At 47.9% G+C, this 15301-nt stretch overlaps 1 protein-coding gene across 2 annotated transcripts in view; it reads left to right on the forward strand.

Moving 5' to 3' along the window:
- The first annotated feature begins 8079 nt into the window (after window positions 1-8079).
- LOC125349161 (MLX interacting protein) overlaps window positions 8080-15301 on the forward strand; it is a 39944-nt gene continuing 32722 nt past the window's right edge. For both annotated transcript variants that reach the window (XM_048343011.1, XM_048343012.1), the window contains exon 1: window positions 8080-8602. In XM_048343011.1, the coding sequence (XP_048198968.1) occupies window positions 8190-8602 (413 nt within the window). In that variant the 5' untranslated portion in view covers window positions 8080-8189. The remainder of the gene's footprint in view (window positions 8603-15301) is intronic.

The following is a 15301-nucleotide window of genomic DNA, read 5'->3' on the forward strand; positions in this document are numbered from 1 at the left end:
TAAAAGAAGCCAGGGACAGTGCTCAGGTCCTGAGTCCAAGCCCAAGGACTGGGGAAATAAATAAATACATAAATAAATAAATGTTAAAAAAAAAAAAGAGGTCAGTGGATCACACTTATAATTCTAGCTACTGAGGAAGCTGAAATCTGAGGATTCTGGTTCAAAGCCAGCTGAAGCATATAAATCTGAGAGACTTATCTCCACTTAACCAGCAAAATGTTGAAAGTGGAGGTGTGGTTTAAGTAGTAGAGTACTAGCCTTGAGTGAAGAAGCTAAGGGAGAGTATGAGGCCCTGAGTTTAAGCTCTAATACCGGCGCACACGCGCGCGCACACACACACACACACACACACACACACACACACACACACACTCCAACCCCACTCAGGGCTTTTATAGAGTTGGAGCACAGTCAAATACATTTATTTGCATATTACCTCTAAGTTTACCATAGTACTGAAGAGCTGAGTAATTGCAACAGATACTCTGGCCCCCAAGTTGAAAAGCTTTTTTCATCCAGCCCTTGACAAAATGTTTGCTATGCTGGGTGCCAGGGCATAGGCCTGCAATCTCTGTGCATTTAGGAGTCCAAGGCAAGAAGAGTTATGGACCAACCTGGGCCACATAGTGAGATACTGTCTCAAAAACAAACCTCATTGAACTGTATGTTTAAAGTGGGCGAATTTAAAGAAAATTTAAAGGATACCTCCGAAAAATCCCCCAAACCCACATTTGCCAACTTCTTGACCCACTTGTGCCTCCAGGGGGCCCCTGCCTGCCTACTTCCTGTGGTTGTCCATGGAAGATGAGATGTGTGTTAACTATCATGGGGGGGAGGTGAGGGAGTGGGGTGTGTGTGTGCTGATCACCCCGGGAACTCTTGCAGCCCTGCCCGCAGTAGGTGCCCTCTGCGGAGGTGTGGGGGCCTCTGTGGCCCGAGGTGGCCTCTGAAGTGATCAGATCCTGTTTGGCTTTGTGTATCCGACCTCCCTGAGTCCGGCTGCTGAGCCACGCGTCGCGGATGCACCGGCCTGAACTCTTTCTCCCCAGAGGTAGCTGCTGCCTTTCAGTTTCTGCATTTGTTTATTTTCAAAGGGACGTTGCCAGACCGCATGGCCACCCCTGCCCTTCATGGTTTGTTTTAGGCAGGAGATTTCAGGAAGACAGAAGAGGTAGAGGCCAGCAACAAACTCTTCTGTCTGCACGAGCCCCTCCCCTCCCCTGTCAGGTTTGAGGGCACATCTGGCAGGTGGCTCAACTACCAAGTGAAAACATCCCCTCAACCCAAAGAATCCAGAGGAAAACAATCATCTTCATAATAACAAGCCCGGCACCCCATGGCTCATGCCTGTAGTCCCCACTACTCAAGAGGCTGAGATCTGAGAACTGCCATTCAAAGCCAGTCCAGGCAGGAAAGTTCTCAAGACTCCATATCCAATTAACCAGAAAAATGCGGGAGTGGAGGCATGGCTGAAGTGGTAGAGCACCAGCTGCAAGCAGAAAAGCTGTAAGCAAGAGAAGGAAAAGGTAAGTCTAAAACTGGCAGGTAATCCTCTGATAAAAGACCTGTAACCAAAATATATAAATGCTATAATAAAAAAGCAAGCATCCTTCCTCATCAAAAAAGAAAACCTAGCTAAATATTTTATGAATACTACTACATCCAAGAAAATGGGTCCAGGGCAGATAGGCCCAGAAAAAATATTGGATATCATTAGCCTTCCATCCATTGTGATCCTCTTACCCCTCCTGCATAGCTGGGAATACAGGCATAACCCACCACACCCAGCTTGTTTATTAGCGTGTTTGTTAAGATGGAGGGCTCTATTTTTTTTGTAGGGGGGGAGGGCTAGGTTGGCCTCTAATCAAGATCCTCTAGATTTTTGCCTCCTAAGTATCTGAGACAACAGGTGTGAACTCAGTCTTGGTGATCACTTTCTTTTTTTTTTTGTGGGGATGGAGTCAGGGTCTGAGTACTGTCTCTGGTTTCCTTTTTACTTGAGCCACAGCACCACTTACAGCCTTTTCTGTTTATGTGGTGCTGAGGAATCGAACCCAGGGCTTCATGCATGCAAGGTGGTCACTCTACCGTTAAGCCATATTCCCAGTCTCACTTATTTCTTTCTTTTGATGGTATTGAACTCTGGCCTCCAACTTGCCAGGCAAGTGTTCTACCTCTTGAGCCACGCCCCGAGCCTGCCCTGGCTAGTCACATGTTCATTGGTTACACTCCTACTCCTTGAAAAATTCTATTTATATGACACCCTGGAAAAGCAGTAAGAGCATGTGGGATGTCAATGGTTGCTGCCAAGGGCTTGGGTGGGAGAGGGCCTGACTACCCAGGGCTGGAGGAATGGGGGCAGAGAGTGGTGTTGGAATTATTCCCTACCTGGATTATGACTTGATACACTCCTCAAGATCCCTGGAACTGGGGCTGGGGATATGACCTAGTGGCAAGAGTGCTGGCCTCATGTATACATGAGGCCCTGGGTTCGATTCCCCAGCACCACATATACAGAAAATGGCCAGAAGTGGCACTGTGGCTCAAGCAGCAGAGTGCTAGCCTTGAGTAAAAAGAAGCCAGGGACAGTGCTCAGGCCCTGAGTCCAAGCCCCAGGACTGGCCAAAAAAAAAAAAAAAAAAATCCCTGGAACTGTACATTAAAAAGAAAGGCCTCTCTGTGTTATACCTTAATAAAACAGGACAAATAAAATGAACCCTAGTAAACCTGAGGGGCACCTACTCGGTTGAAAGCCATTTACATCTATCTCACCTCAATCCTCACAACAACCCTAGGAAGGGAGTTTAATTATTCTAAGTTGTGAGAGATTTGTCCCCAGAGCGCCTTCCTTCTTGCCATCTTGTGCCATTTCACCTCTTCCCGTAGCCACAGGAGGAAGACTTTGCACCAACTTGTTCCACTGCCAGGCACACAGCTAATCATGAGGCTTAGCAGGGATTTCAAATTCAAACACCTACAGCAACCCGGGACAGTAAGGGAAATAAAATCAGCCTGGGGTGACAGGGAGGGGTGGGGGCTGTGGAAGGCCACCGAGCTTTGTCCCCTGGGGTACCTGCTCCTGAGCCCCACCTGCTACTCTGGGGAAATTAGGTCCTAGGCTTGTCAGTTGTTCTCATAGTTCAAGAAAATCCTGAGCTGGGTGTGGTGTGATAACAAATGTGTGTAAATCTTTGAACTCTACTCTGAGAGAAGATTGTTATTCAGAGCCAGCCCGAGACTTGTTTCCAATTAATCAGCAAAAAGCTGAAAGTGAAACTGTGGCTCAAGGAGTAGAGCCCCAGCCTTGGGCATAAAAGCTCAGGAACAGCACTCAGGCTCTGAGTTCAAATCCCAATATTGGCACCAGAAAAATAAAAAAATCTATAAAGGAAAAGAAAAAAAAAGCAAAAGATAACTTGTTATAAATGAAAAATATTACTCTGAGAGAAGAGACAACATTGCATCCATGAAACAAGAACAGGCTGTGGGCTGGGGATATGGCCTAGTGGCAAGAGCGCTTGCCTCATATACATGAGGCCCTGGGTTCGATTCCCCAGCACCACATATACAGAAAACGGCCAGAAGTGGTGCTGTGGCTCAAGTGGCAGAGTGCTAGCCTTGAGCAAAAAGAAGCCAGGGACAGTGTTCAGGCCCTGAGTCCAAGCCCCAGGATTGGCCAAAAAAAAAAAAAAAAAAAAAAAAAAGAAATGAAAAATGAAACAATATAAAATAAAATAAGACGAAATAAAATAGTGAAATAATGTGAAATGAAATAAAATAAAATGCCATAAAATGAAACAAAGTAAAGAACAGGCTGTTCTTTAACAAGACAGGAATACTCAGAAAATAAGAAAATCTTGTAAGAAAAAAATTGTTAAGACAAGGTTTAAAGTTCTGGTAAACCTTGTTTTAAGTGAAGTCAGAGACAAAAAACTAACCGAAAGCTAGTGGCTCACACCTGTAATCCTAGCTACTCAGGAGGCTGAGATCTGAGGATCATGGTTCAAAGCCAGCCTGGGCAGGAAAGTTCATGAGACTCTTATCTCCAATTAATCATCAGAAAACTGGAAGCGGAGCTATGGCTCAACTGGTAGAGCACTAGCTTTGTGCAAAAAAACTCAGGGACAGCGCCCAGGCCCTGAGTTCAAGCCCCATGACCAGCAAATAAATAAATAAATAATTTTTTTTAAAAAGGAAGGGAGGGAGGGAGGAAGGAAGGAAAGAATATTAAAATAGAACAATTCTAAACATGTATTTACATTGTAATATAAGTAATGTAGTGATGACTTGAAATACAGTGGACAGGTAGCACCTACACCTGTCACTCCAGCTACAATGGGAAGCCTGAAATAAGACAGATTGCTGTTCAGGTGTACCCCTGGGCAAAAAGTGAGACCTTATCTAAAAATAACAAGTGTTTAAAAAATGGCTGGAGGGCTGGGGATATGGCCTAGTGGCAAGAGTGCCTGCCTCAGATACACGAGGCTCTAGGTTCTATTCCCCAGCACCACATATACAAAAAACGGCCAGAAGCGGCGCTGTGGCTCAAGTGGCAGAGTGCTAGCCTTGAGGGGGAAGAAGCCAGGGACGGTGCTCGGGCCCTGAGTCCAAGGCCCAGGACTGGCCAAAAAAAAAAAAAAAATGGCTGGAGGCATAACTCAAATGACAGAGCTCCTGCCTAGCAAGCATGAGGCCTGAGTTCAAATTGCAGTAGGGCCCCTCCACCCAAAGAGGAGAGAAATGTAATTTAATTGTTATATCCTCACTACACTAAACTGAATCAGAGAAGAAATGAGGCTTGGTGGTACAATGCTGAGATAATAGGACTTCAAATTTGAAATTGGCCTGAGAGTAACTTAACAAGACTAGGTCTCAAACAAAAAAGCCAAACCAAACAAAAAAGGAAGTTAAGCAAAAACAAAAATAAAACAACAACAAAAAAGTGAAGTAGCCATTTACTGCCTCTAGGAGAATAAAAAGCTTGAATAATAAAAGAAAAGAAATCCTAGGGCTGGGAATATGGCCTAGTGGCAGGAGTGCTTGCCTTGTATACATGAAGCCCTGGGTTCCATTCCCCAGCACCACATATATAGAAAATGGCCACAAGTGGTGCTGTGGGTCAAGTGGCAGAGTGCTAGCCTTGAGCAAAAAGAAGCCAAGGACAGTGGTCAGGCCCTGAGTTCAAGCCCCAGGACTGGCAAAAAAAATAAATAAAAAATCCTCGTACCCTATTTGGCTCAAGGACACAGAATGGGCTAGAACACAAGGCTTCTCATTTCACTTTTCTTTCTAGGCTGGTGCTCTATCACTTGAGCCACATCTCCACTTTCAATGTTTTGCTTGTTAAGTGGTCTTTTGGCTTTGCCCTATAAGGGCTTCAAGCGTGGATCCTTCAATCTCAGCCTCCTGAGTATCTGAGATTACAGATGTGAGCTACCAGTTATTCACCACATTGATGTGATGGGAGACTTTGACATAGAGTCTTCAGTGCCATTCACCAAAGATTTCCAACCCTGGATTTTCCAGTCACATGACTAGATTGTGCTTTCTGACTCCTGTCTGACTGGGTTGGGCCACGTGATTCTTTCTGGCTAGAGAGATGTGAGGACCGACATGTCACTTCTGGTTCTGGAAAAGACCAGTTGATCCATGACCATTGAATCACTGACTTTCCTCCCTCACTTCCTGTAGGCACCTTTTGAGATAGGAGCTGCTTGGTCAGCCTGGGCCTGTCAGTGAGTGAGGAAGCCCAGCAGAGCCCACTGCTGGCCTGTAGTAGACATGCAGATAAGAGATATTTGGGCTTGGGAGGTGTAGCTGAATGGTTTTGAGACTGCCTAGCATGCAGGGGGCCCTGGGTTTGATTCCTTGTACTTCATGGTGTAGAAGGAGGGGCAATTTTTTCCTCCACTCAGTTCTATGTCCAAGGCATTTTATCAATAAATAATAGATTTACAACATTTGATGTAGTGTTTCATTATACTGGGGGCTATAGCAGCTTTATTGATACTAATGATATTTCTTCAATCACTTGTATGTCCTTAGGATAATCTTTTTATTTTTCCTTGCAGGGACTGAATCCAAAACCCTTGTACTTCTCCTCTCTTCCTCCTTCTCTCCCTCCCTCTTTCTTTCTCTTTCTGTTTCTCTTTTTTTCTTTCTTGCTCTCTCTCCCTCCCTTTCTTTCTTTCTTTCCTTCTTTCTGTCTTTCTTTTTCCTCCTCCTCTTCCTTCTTTCTCTTTTGTTATATAGTCCAGGCTGGCCTAGAAATTACCATCCTCCTAATTTAGCCTTCCCAGTGGTAGGTTTACAGGTATGTGCCACCATGCTTATCTTCCTGTTTATTTTATGCTGGTACTAGGGCTTGATCTTCCCTCAACTCATGTTCACCAGTACCTGGGACTACAGGTTCCTGCTAATGCTTTAGCTGACATTTAAAAATAGCTACAGCGGAGTGCTTGCCTAGCGTGTATGAATCCCTGGGTTCAATTCCTCATTACTGCATAAACAGAAAAAGCCAGAAGTGGAGCTCAAGTGGTAGAGTGCTAGCCTTGAGTAAAAGAAGCTGAGGGATAGTGCCCAGGCCCTGGGTTCAAGCCCCATAACTGGCAAACAAACAAACAAAATAGCTACAGATATTTATTTTGTGTGTGTGTGTGTGTGTCTGTTTATGTAATTGGAGATGAATGTCATTTACTTTCCTATTAGGGATGGCTTCAAACCAGGATCCTCAGATTTCAGCCTCCTGAGCAGCTAGGATTATAGATGTGAGCTTCAGTGCTCTGCTTGCTTTCGTTCTTTCTGAGCTGTGTGAATGTGCTTGGTTTTGTTGTCTGGCAGCCCTCAATCCCTAGGCAATGGTTCTGGTAGCCAAGATGGGTATTAACTTATTCTTAAATGCAGGGTTAGGAGAACTTCAGAGTTTCCTTTTCTCAGCTATGCTTCTCACCATACCATCTCTACCCAATTATAGAGTTGTCAGGATTTTCCTTCTTTCAAAGGAGAGGTCACTTTTGGATAGTTGGCCCGTTTGGGTCAACCAGACCTTGAAATTTAGCATTTACATATAGGGAAGCTTAACTGCTTTGTTAGTTGCTTCCGGGTTCCAATTCCCCAGACTGACTGATTAAAAAAATAATATAATTTCCTTGTCTCCTTCCTTTTCTCTCTGGCCTGGATTTGACAGCCAGGAAACCCAGGAAAGAGCCTTCACCGGCCCCCACCCCACCCCGGGATGTTCCAGATCCCAGCGGAGCCTCAGGAAAAGCCCCACTCTTCGGGTTTCAACCATCCATTCTTTGCATCAATAAAATGGGGACGGTAACCTTAAAGCTCTATAAAATCAGAAAGGAGCCGGGCGCTGGTGGCTCATGACTGTAATCCCAGCTACTTGAGGATCACGGTTCGAAGCCAGCCCTGGCAGGAAATTCTAAGAGACTCTTGTCTTCCAACAAACCACCAGAAAGCCAGAAGTGGAGCTGTGGCTCGAAGTGCTAGGGCACCAGCCTAGAGCGAAAGAGCTCAGGTACCACTCCCAGGCCCGGAGTTCAAACCCCAGCACCAGCACGAAAAAGAAAATCAGGGAGTTCAGAACGCTCAGCTTCAGGGCCCAGCAGGAGAAAGCCAGCTTGGGAAGGAGGAGCCCCACACCCCCACCCCTTTACCTCCCCACTCTCACTCCATCCACACCCCTACCTCCCTTCTCCCTCTCTCCTCACCTCCACAGGCCTGGGGGCACCAATCCGGCCGGCCAGGCCCTAGGCAGAGCCTCAGGGCCGCTCTCCCAGGGCGGGGGCGGAGCCAGGCGGGACAAGGGGCGGGGACCCCTTCTCAAGCACGGACAAGGGGCGTGGCCTGTGGGGGTTCGCCACGCCCTTGCCTGCGGGTAGGGAATGGGGGAGAGAGAGAAAGCCGGGACGGAGGCGTGGCCTCGGTTCTTTTTTTTTTTTTTTTTTTTTGTCCGCCTACTTAAGGAAAGGTTCCCCTGCGACTTTAAGAGGTCGGCGCGGGCGTGCGATTGGCCCAGGCGCCCGGTGACGTCCCCGGGCGCCCGCCCCCTCCGGCCCCGCCCCGCCCCGCCGCGCGCTCGCGGACAGTCCGCGCGAGGGCCGGGCCGGGCCGGCTTCTGTCGGCTTCGCTTGGCTGCGTCGCGCTGGGTCCCGGGGGATGCCCCGGGTCGGGTTCTCCTCATGGCCGCCGACGTCTTCATGTGCTCCCCTCGCCGGCCCCGCAGCCGCGTCCGCTCGGTGTTACTCAAGCCTCGGGTGCCCGAGGACGATGACGACTCGGACACCGACGAGCCGTCCCCGCCGCCCGCCTCCGGCGCGGCCCCCTCGGCCCGGGCCCACGCGAGCGCCGCGCCGCTGCTGCCCCGGGCCGGGCTGGGCCGCGAAGAGCCTCCGCGCCGCCAGCAGATAATCCACAGCGGCCACTTCATGGTGTCGTCGCCGCACCGGGAGCACCCGCCCAAGAAGGGCTACGATTTCGACACGGTCAACAAGCAAACGTGCCAGACCTACAGCTTCGGCAAGACCAGCTCCTGCCACCTGTCCATCGACGCCTCGCTCACCAAGCTCTTCGAGTGCATGACCCTGGCCTACAGGTAGGGCCCCGGCCGGGACCCCCGCCACCCGGCCGGCCTCGGGCACAGCCAGCCGCCGCCCGAGCCCGGGGCTTCACTCTGGCCCCGTGCGTCCCTTTGGGGAAGGATTTAGGGGTGTAGGGTCCCCCAAACGTATCTAGAGCTTATGCCGTCCTAGCCTCTTTCTTCCCTGGTCAGCCCTGCTTGGGTTCTTCCGGCTTCGCGTTCCCTCCCTCCAGGCCCTCCCTTTCAATGTCCGGGGGCCAGGCATCTGGGACGACCCGTAAGGGGGTGTAGACCCAGCTCGCTGGACCCTTTCCCCCCTAAATGCTTTGTGTGTTGCTGGCGATTGCCTGGAGCGGTGAAGACCACCTGTCCTGTATGTCTGAGGGCCCTGGCTCCACTATTTTAACGATCCAGTGACATCTTGGAGCCTGGGAGGGGTTGACAGTATTGTGGAGGAATGGAATGGAAGCAGTATTGTGGGGATGGAATGAGAGAGGTAAAGAGCTTTGTTCAAGTGCCTGTTAACTACTTTTCCTAAATTGTCCCCACATCAGGAGAAAGAGTTTTTTAAAAATTCTAGGTTCTAGGTTCTCCTAGGAAGATGTCTGTCTGAGGTCACAGCCTTTTGAGGTGCAGTCTATTTTCCTGGCAAGTTGGAGGAGTTTCTGGTCAGCCCTGAAACCTTATATGAGGCAGATGTCAGTGTCTGACATCTTAGATACCATCCTTTCTTGTGGACTTGCCCTGGGCAAAGATCCCTTTATGCTAAGTCATAGAAATATCTGGTCCTCAGAGGGTTAACACCCACTCTCCCCCATGTGTGTCTATTAGAAATTTGATTCAGGTGACTTTTCTTCCTCACCCACAGAACTTTGGATTCACTGCAGTGGCCTGAGCAGCCCAGCCTAGCTGGAGCTTGGGATGGGCTCCTTGCAGAGTTGGACCTTTTTGCATTAGAAACTGCACTGGTCCTGGCTGCCTGCCTCAGCTCTGCTCTGCAGACAGCACAGGAAAAGTTTCCTGGAAGAGCACAGAAACTATGTGGTAGAGAACATGCCTATTTGCCTAGTGTGTTAAAGACCCTGGGTTTATTATGCATTTGCCTATAGTTAAAATACTAGATACTTGACTCTGGATGGCTTTTTCCACTCTGGAAGAAATGATAAATTACCCTATGTTATGTTCCTGAAACACACCTTTCACCCTTGTTTTCTTTGTGAAGGGTTCCCTAATGACTTATGTGCCAGTAGCACAGCTCTTCCTCCTCTCACCCTTACGTGGCGTGTTGGCTAGTCTGCTGTGATTCTCAGGTCTTGCCAGTTTGAGCTGGCAGTGAGCCTGTAGAACTGTTCCTCTGCTCTTAAAACAAATGACACTGAGGTTATAGCTCTCTGCACCCTCCAGTCTCAAATCTTGAGCACTTCCAGTGGAATTAAACCCAACTAGAATGCTGCATAAGCTGTGCTTTGAGAGAGCCTTTTCAAACAAAACCAGAGGTGAAAGACAGGAATGTACTAAGAAAACGTAATCCTCTTTTTTATTTTAATATAAATTGTACACATCAGGGAGAGAGAGAATGGTGCTTAACTCATAGGAAGTATAGGCTAGAAAGGTTTCCATCTCTAAGCTCTGCAAAAGGAAGAACAAGCTAGTCTCACCTTTGCCCTTGGCTTGGATAACCTAAAGACTTATTAAATAGCACCAGAAAATTTCAGGCCTCCAGGTGAGATCTGCTAGAAAGGTCTCATAAAAATGCTCTTTGTCTCTGTGAGAGGCCTTCCCTGAGTTTCTTTTCTTTTTGTTGGTCATGGGGCTTAAACTCTGGGCCTGGGCACTGTCCCTTGAGCTCTTTTTTTTTTTTTCCTCGAGTCTAGCACACTTTGAGCCACTGCACCACTTCCAGTTTTCCGGTGGTTCATTGGAGACAAGAGTCTCACCAACTTTCCTGCCTGGGCTGATTTGAATCGTGATCCTCAGATCTCAGCCTCCTGAGTAACTAGGATTACAGGTGTGAGTTGGTTTCTAACCTCAGTTCTTGTGTCACCACCACCTGCCTTTCAGAGAGGTAGGGTCTGCAGGGGCCAGGAGGACAGGGGACAGCTGAGTTATTCTGTTCCAAACTTCAGCTCTGCATGTCCAGGTTTCTTCTGCTTGGGTTGAGAGGAGGAACACCCACCCCCTCTCTTCTGTGTGATGGTTTCTGGCCTAGGTCCTTTCTGACTTCAGCTGCCTGTCTGCCCCTGGCCTCTCCTCTGGGCACACTTTGTTTTTTGTTTTGTTTTGTTTTTGTTTTTTTTCATTTGGTTTGGCTTCCTGTTAACTGCTGCCTCCCAGCTGTTTCCAGATGAGGTTCAACAGCTCTTTCGAGAGGAACCAAGTGTAGGGGAAGTTGGTTTGCTGTGTTTTTTTTAACCAGTCCTGAGAAGTGGTTTAAGGATCTTGAGCACAATCTGTTCCAGAATGTTGAAGGCTTTGACTCCTGACCAGTCTGACCAGGATAGACTTTGATGGAGCCACAGAGTGTTTGGGGACTGGGACTGTGTGAGTGTGCTCAGTGGCCTGCCAAGTATGGAACTGTGAGATGGGATGCCAGTTTCCTTGAGACTGTTTAAAATTTGTATCCTTTCCATTCTATAATGCTAAGTAGCTTTGTGATTGCTGTAATCTTTTTTTTTTTTTTTTTTTTTTGCCAGCCCTGGGGTTTGAACTCAGGGCCTGGGGCACTGTCCATTAGCCTCTCTGTGCTCTAGGCTAGTGCTCTACCACTTGAGCCACAGCACTACTTCCAACTTTTTCTGTTTTTGTAGTACTGAGGAATCGGACCCAGGGTTTCATGCATGCTAGGCTACTCTACCACTAAGCCACATTCCCAGACCTGTAGTTTTTTTTTTTTTTTTTTTTGCGCCAGTCCTGGGCCTTGGACTCAGGGCCCGAGCACTGTCCCTGGCTTCTTCCCGCTCAAGGCTAGCACTCTGCCACTTGAGCCACAGCGCCGCTTCTGGCCGTTTTTCCGTATATGTGGTGCTGGGGAATCGAACCTAGGGCCTCGTGTATCTGAGGCAGGCACTCTTGCCACTAGGCCATATCCCCAGCCCTGTAGTTTTTTTTTTTTTTAAATTATTTATTGTTATTATAAAGGTAATGTACAAAGGGGTTACAGTTACTTAAGCCAGGTGGAACATTTCTTTTAAGAAAATGTCACTCCTTCCCTCACTCGTTCTTTCCCAGTTTTCCCCTGCCTTTCCCACCCACAAGTTGTGTAGTTCATTTTCAAGTATCCAGTGAGTATCATTGCTGCATTTGAAAAAGTGAAATGTAAATTTTGTGGGTTTTTTTTGCTGCTCCTGGGGCTTTCATTATGGGCCCAGGCACTGTCCCTGAGCTTCTTTTGCTCAAGGCTAGTGCTCATCCACTTGAGCCAGTGCCACTTCTTGTAATCTCAATTGGGCTTTAAAGCCTATATTCAGTATTTAGGACACCTGGAAGGAGAAGAGCTTGCGTATCCCCCCCCCAAAATCCCAGGTGGTCCATGACATCAGGAGGAAGATGACCAGACTGACAGTCTGCGGCTTGCCTTTCTCAATTGCCTGTTCCTCGAGAATGGAGTGGATAAAACTTCCCTGCAGGGTTGAAATGAGGATTAATGGATGGAAAGCTTATAAGTCCACCCACAGAAGGGTCCCAAGGGATGGAGATTTATTGAAAACATCAGTATCTGGTAAATAATAGGCAAGAGATTTACCAGGCTGACTGTAGCAGAGTAGACTTAAACATCCTCATTCAACTGCTGTTGTAAGCAGGGCATAGACTATGACTCACCTATAATCCTAGCTACTCAGGAGGCTGAGACCCAAGGATCATTATTTGAGGCCAGCTCCAGCAGAAAAGTCCCAGAGACTCCATCTCTAATTAACCAGAAAAAAAAGCTGGACTGAAGGTGTGGTGTAGCATGACTGTTATGAAAACAAAGCCCCACAAGAGTGTGAGTTCAAGCTCTACTATGGGCACATGCATGCATGCACATACACAGCAGGGCATGGTGGTGTAAGCTTGAAACCACAGTGCTGAGGAGACTGAGGTGGGAGGAATCTCAAGTTAAAGGTTAGCCTGAGCTACATAGGGAGACTACATCTCAAGAAAAACCAAAGCAAAACAGAACAAATCAACAACAACAAACCTTGGTATTCATTAGGCGCCTAAGTTTTTGATCTATAAATTGAAGAAAATAATGTCTGACTGGGTCTTTAGTGTTGCTTTTAAATGCCTGTCTTGACACTAAACAGTAGCATTCTTGGTTTGACTGGGTTCATGCCTGTGACCCCACAGTGGAGCCGTGCACTTTAGGGCAGTTCACGGCTCTTGCCCTCTCACGCGTGCGTCCCCCACGGGGCCGTGAACGGCCTAGTGTGCAGCTTTGTGTGGTTGGTTTCGCTTTTACTTCTCTACCTTTTTTGAGCTTCTTGTCAGAGAGCCTTGGTGTAAATGTTTCAGAGAGGAGGAGATGGTCATTGTAGGTATTTACTGACAAGCAGTAGTTTTCTGGAAAATGTAGCCAGGCTGTCCCTGAACTTCTGTTCTTCCTGCCTTGGCTTCCTGGGTACTCTGATGGTAGGTTTGTGTTACTGTACTACTTGGGGGATGTAACTCTCATGTGAGTGCCCTGGGTGAGAGGCTACCCCCGAGTTAAGACTGGAGGTAAGGCAGGCACTGTGTATGGTAATGGAAGCCATTCACACAGATGACTAAATTAGTTTTACTCTTTTATACCAGTGATAAGCCGGTTTTTCTTCTCCAGTTGCCTTTGGTTTTTAAACGTTAGATTGCATGCTGTTAAAGGGTGTGCACTGAGGTGGGAACTGCTGGCTAGAGATGAGAACAGTCTCTCAAGGAGCTCACAAGCCAGGGGTGGGGACTAGCACCCACAGTTACAGAACAGTTAGTCAGGGCTGTGATGGTGAGCCAGGGCTGACGACAGTCCTGGGGTTGTGTGCATGGCTTTCAGGAGTGTCTATGGAAGTTAAGTTCAGTGTTCTTCCCAGCTTCTTCATGCTGGCTGTCAAAGTCATGGGCTCTCTTCTGCAGGAAGCCCTTGCTCCTTTAACCTCTTTCCCTTCAGTGGTCCAAGATCAAATTTCCATTTTATACAGAGGCAGACAGGTGAATAGCCAGTCCATGCAGGGCAAGGGTTGCTAGAACAGGGAAGAGGGTCTGAGTGGAGAGATTAAAGAGAGGATTCACACTAACTGAATGCCATTAGATTTCAGATTCTTTCTGTGATCTTGAGCGATGCCCACAGTGACCCTGTGGGTGGGAGGAGGTTGAACACTCTTTTGAGCTTTGCTCTGTCGCTGAAAGGTTAGGCAACTTGTCCGAGGAAAAAGTCTCTGAGCTGAAGAGGCTCTTCCTTCATGTGCTCTGCAAATCTGGAGAGAGGAGGTGAAGATGCCAATCCCATGCTACTCGAGGCATCCAAGGCACCCAGGGTCAGGGAGTGAGTGTCTAGGCTACTCCCTAGCCTTCCCTGTGCTGCTCTTCCCCATTCATGCGGAAGTCCTGAGCCCCTGAGGGCCTTAAGATAGGAGGCTTCCTCACGTGAAGGAATGCCCCAGGCCTCTAGCCATGCCTCTATATGGTTTCCCGTTGACATCCCTATGCAGCCTGATGTTCTCTGTGCGCGCGCACACACACACACAGTGTGTGTGTGATGGAGAAATGTTGTCTTGGGAGAAGTTTGCTTTGGGACCCGCAAGCCAGTGTTACTGTAACCTTGTCTTTGTTCAACTCTGCAAAGACAGCTTCTGTAGACAGGTGCCTTGGGGGATGTTACTGTAGAGTGGAACAGGATAAGCCTTTTTTTTTTTTTTCTATCTTTCTTTCTGCTGGTCCTGGGACTTGAACTCAAGGCCTGGGCACTGTCCCTGAGCCTCTTTGTGCTCAAGGCTATCCCTCTACCACGAGCCAAAGTGCCACTTTTCTTGCTTGTTCTGAGTAGTTTATCGGAAAAAAAAGCCTCACTCATTTTCATGCCTGGGCTGGCTTCAGACCTTGATCTAGAGATCTCAGCCTCCTGAGTAGCTAGGATTACAGGCATGAAGCACTGGTGCCCAGCTAGGATAAGCCTTTATTGGGTGAAATTTGCATTGTGGTATCCCTGGACTGGTGGGGTAGAACAAGTTAACAGCCTCCTCAAAGAAGATCCAGCACAAGGAATCTGTGGCTATGTTGTGTTATGTTACATGGCTGTATGGAATTACAGGTGCAGATGGAATTAAGTTTGCTGATGAGCAGGCTTTATAACAGAAGATTATCTGGATTATCTGTGTGTGGCCAGTGTAATCCCGAGGGTCCTTAAATAGAGGAGACAATTGGAAGAGACCAGGAGGGTACAGCAGGAAAAGGTCTCATTGTGAAGATAGAGGACGGGTCTTGAGCTTAGGAATGTGGGGTCTAAAGGGACTGGGAGGGGGAGGACAAGCATTCTCTCCTAGAGCTTCTGAGGGCATACAAATCTGTTCAGTGTTGATTTTTAGCTCTTTGAGACCCAGTTTTTGCAGGAGGCTCGGTTTGAATTCGGGCCTCATACATGCCACACACAAACATTCTACCACTGGGCTAAAGTATCTTGGCCCCGGAAATCTGGATTCTTTTTCTTTCCAGTCCTGGGTCTTGAACTCAGGGCCTGGGCACTGTCACTGATCTTTTTGCTCAAGGCTA

Source organism: Perognathus longimembris, chromosome 3, assembly GCF_023159225.1.
Source record: "Perognathus longimembris pacificus isolate PPM17 chromosome 3, ASM2315922v1, whole genome shotgun sequence".
Lineage (NCBI taxonomy): Eukaryota > Metazoa > Chordata > Mammalia > Rodentia > Heteromyidae > Perognathus > Perognathus longimembris.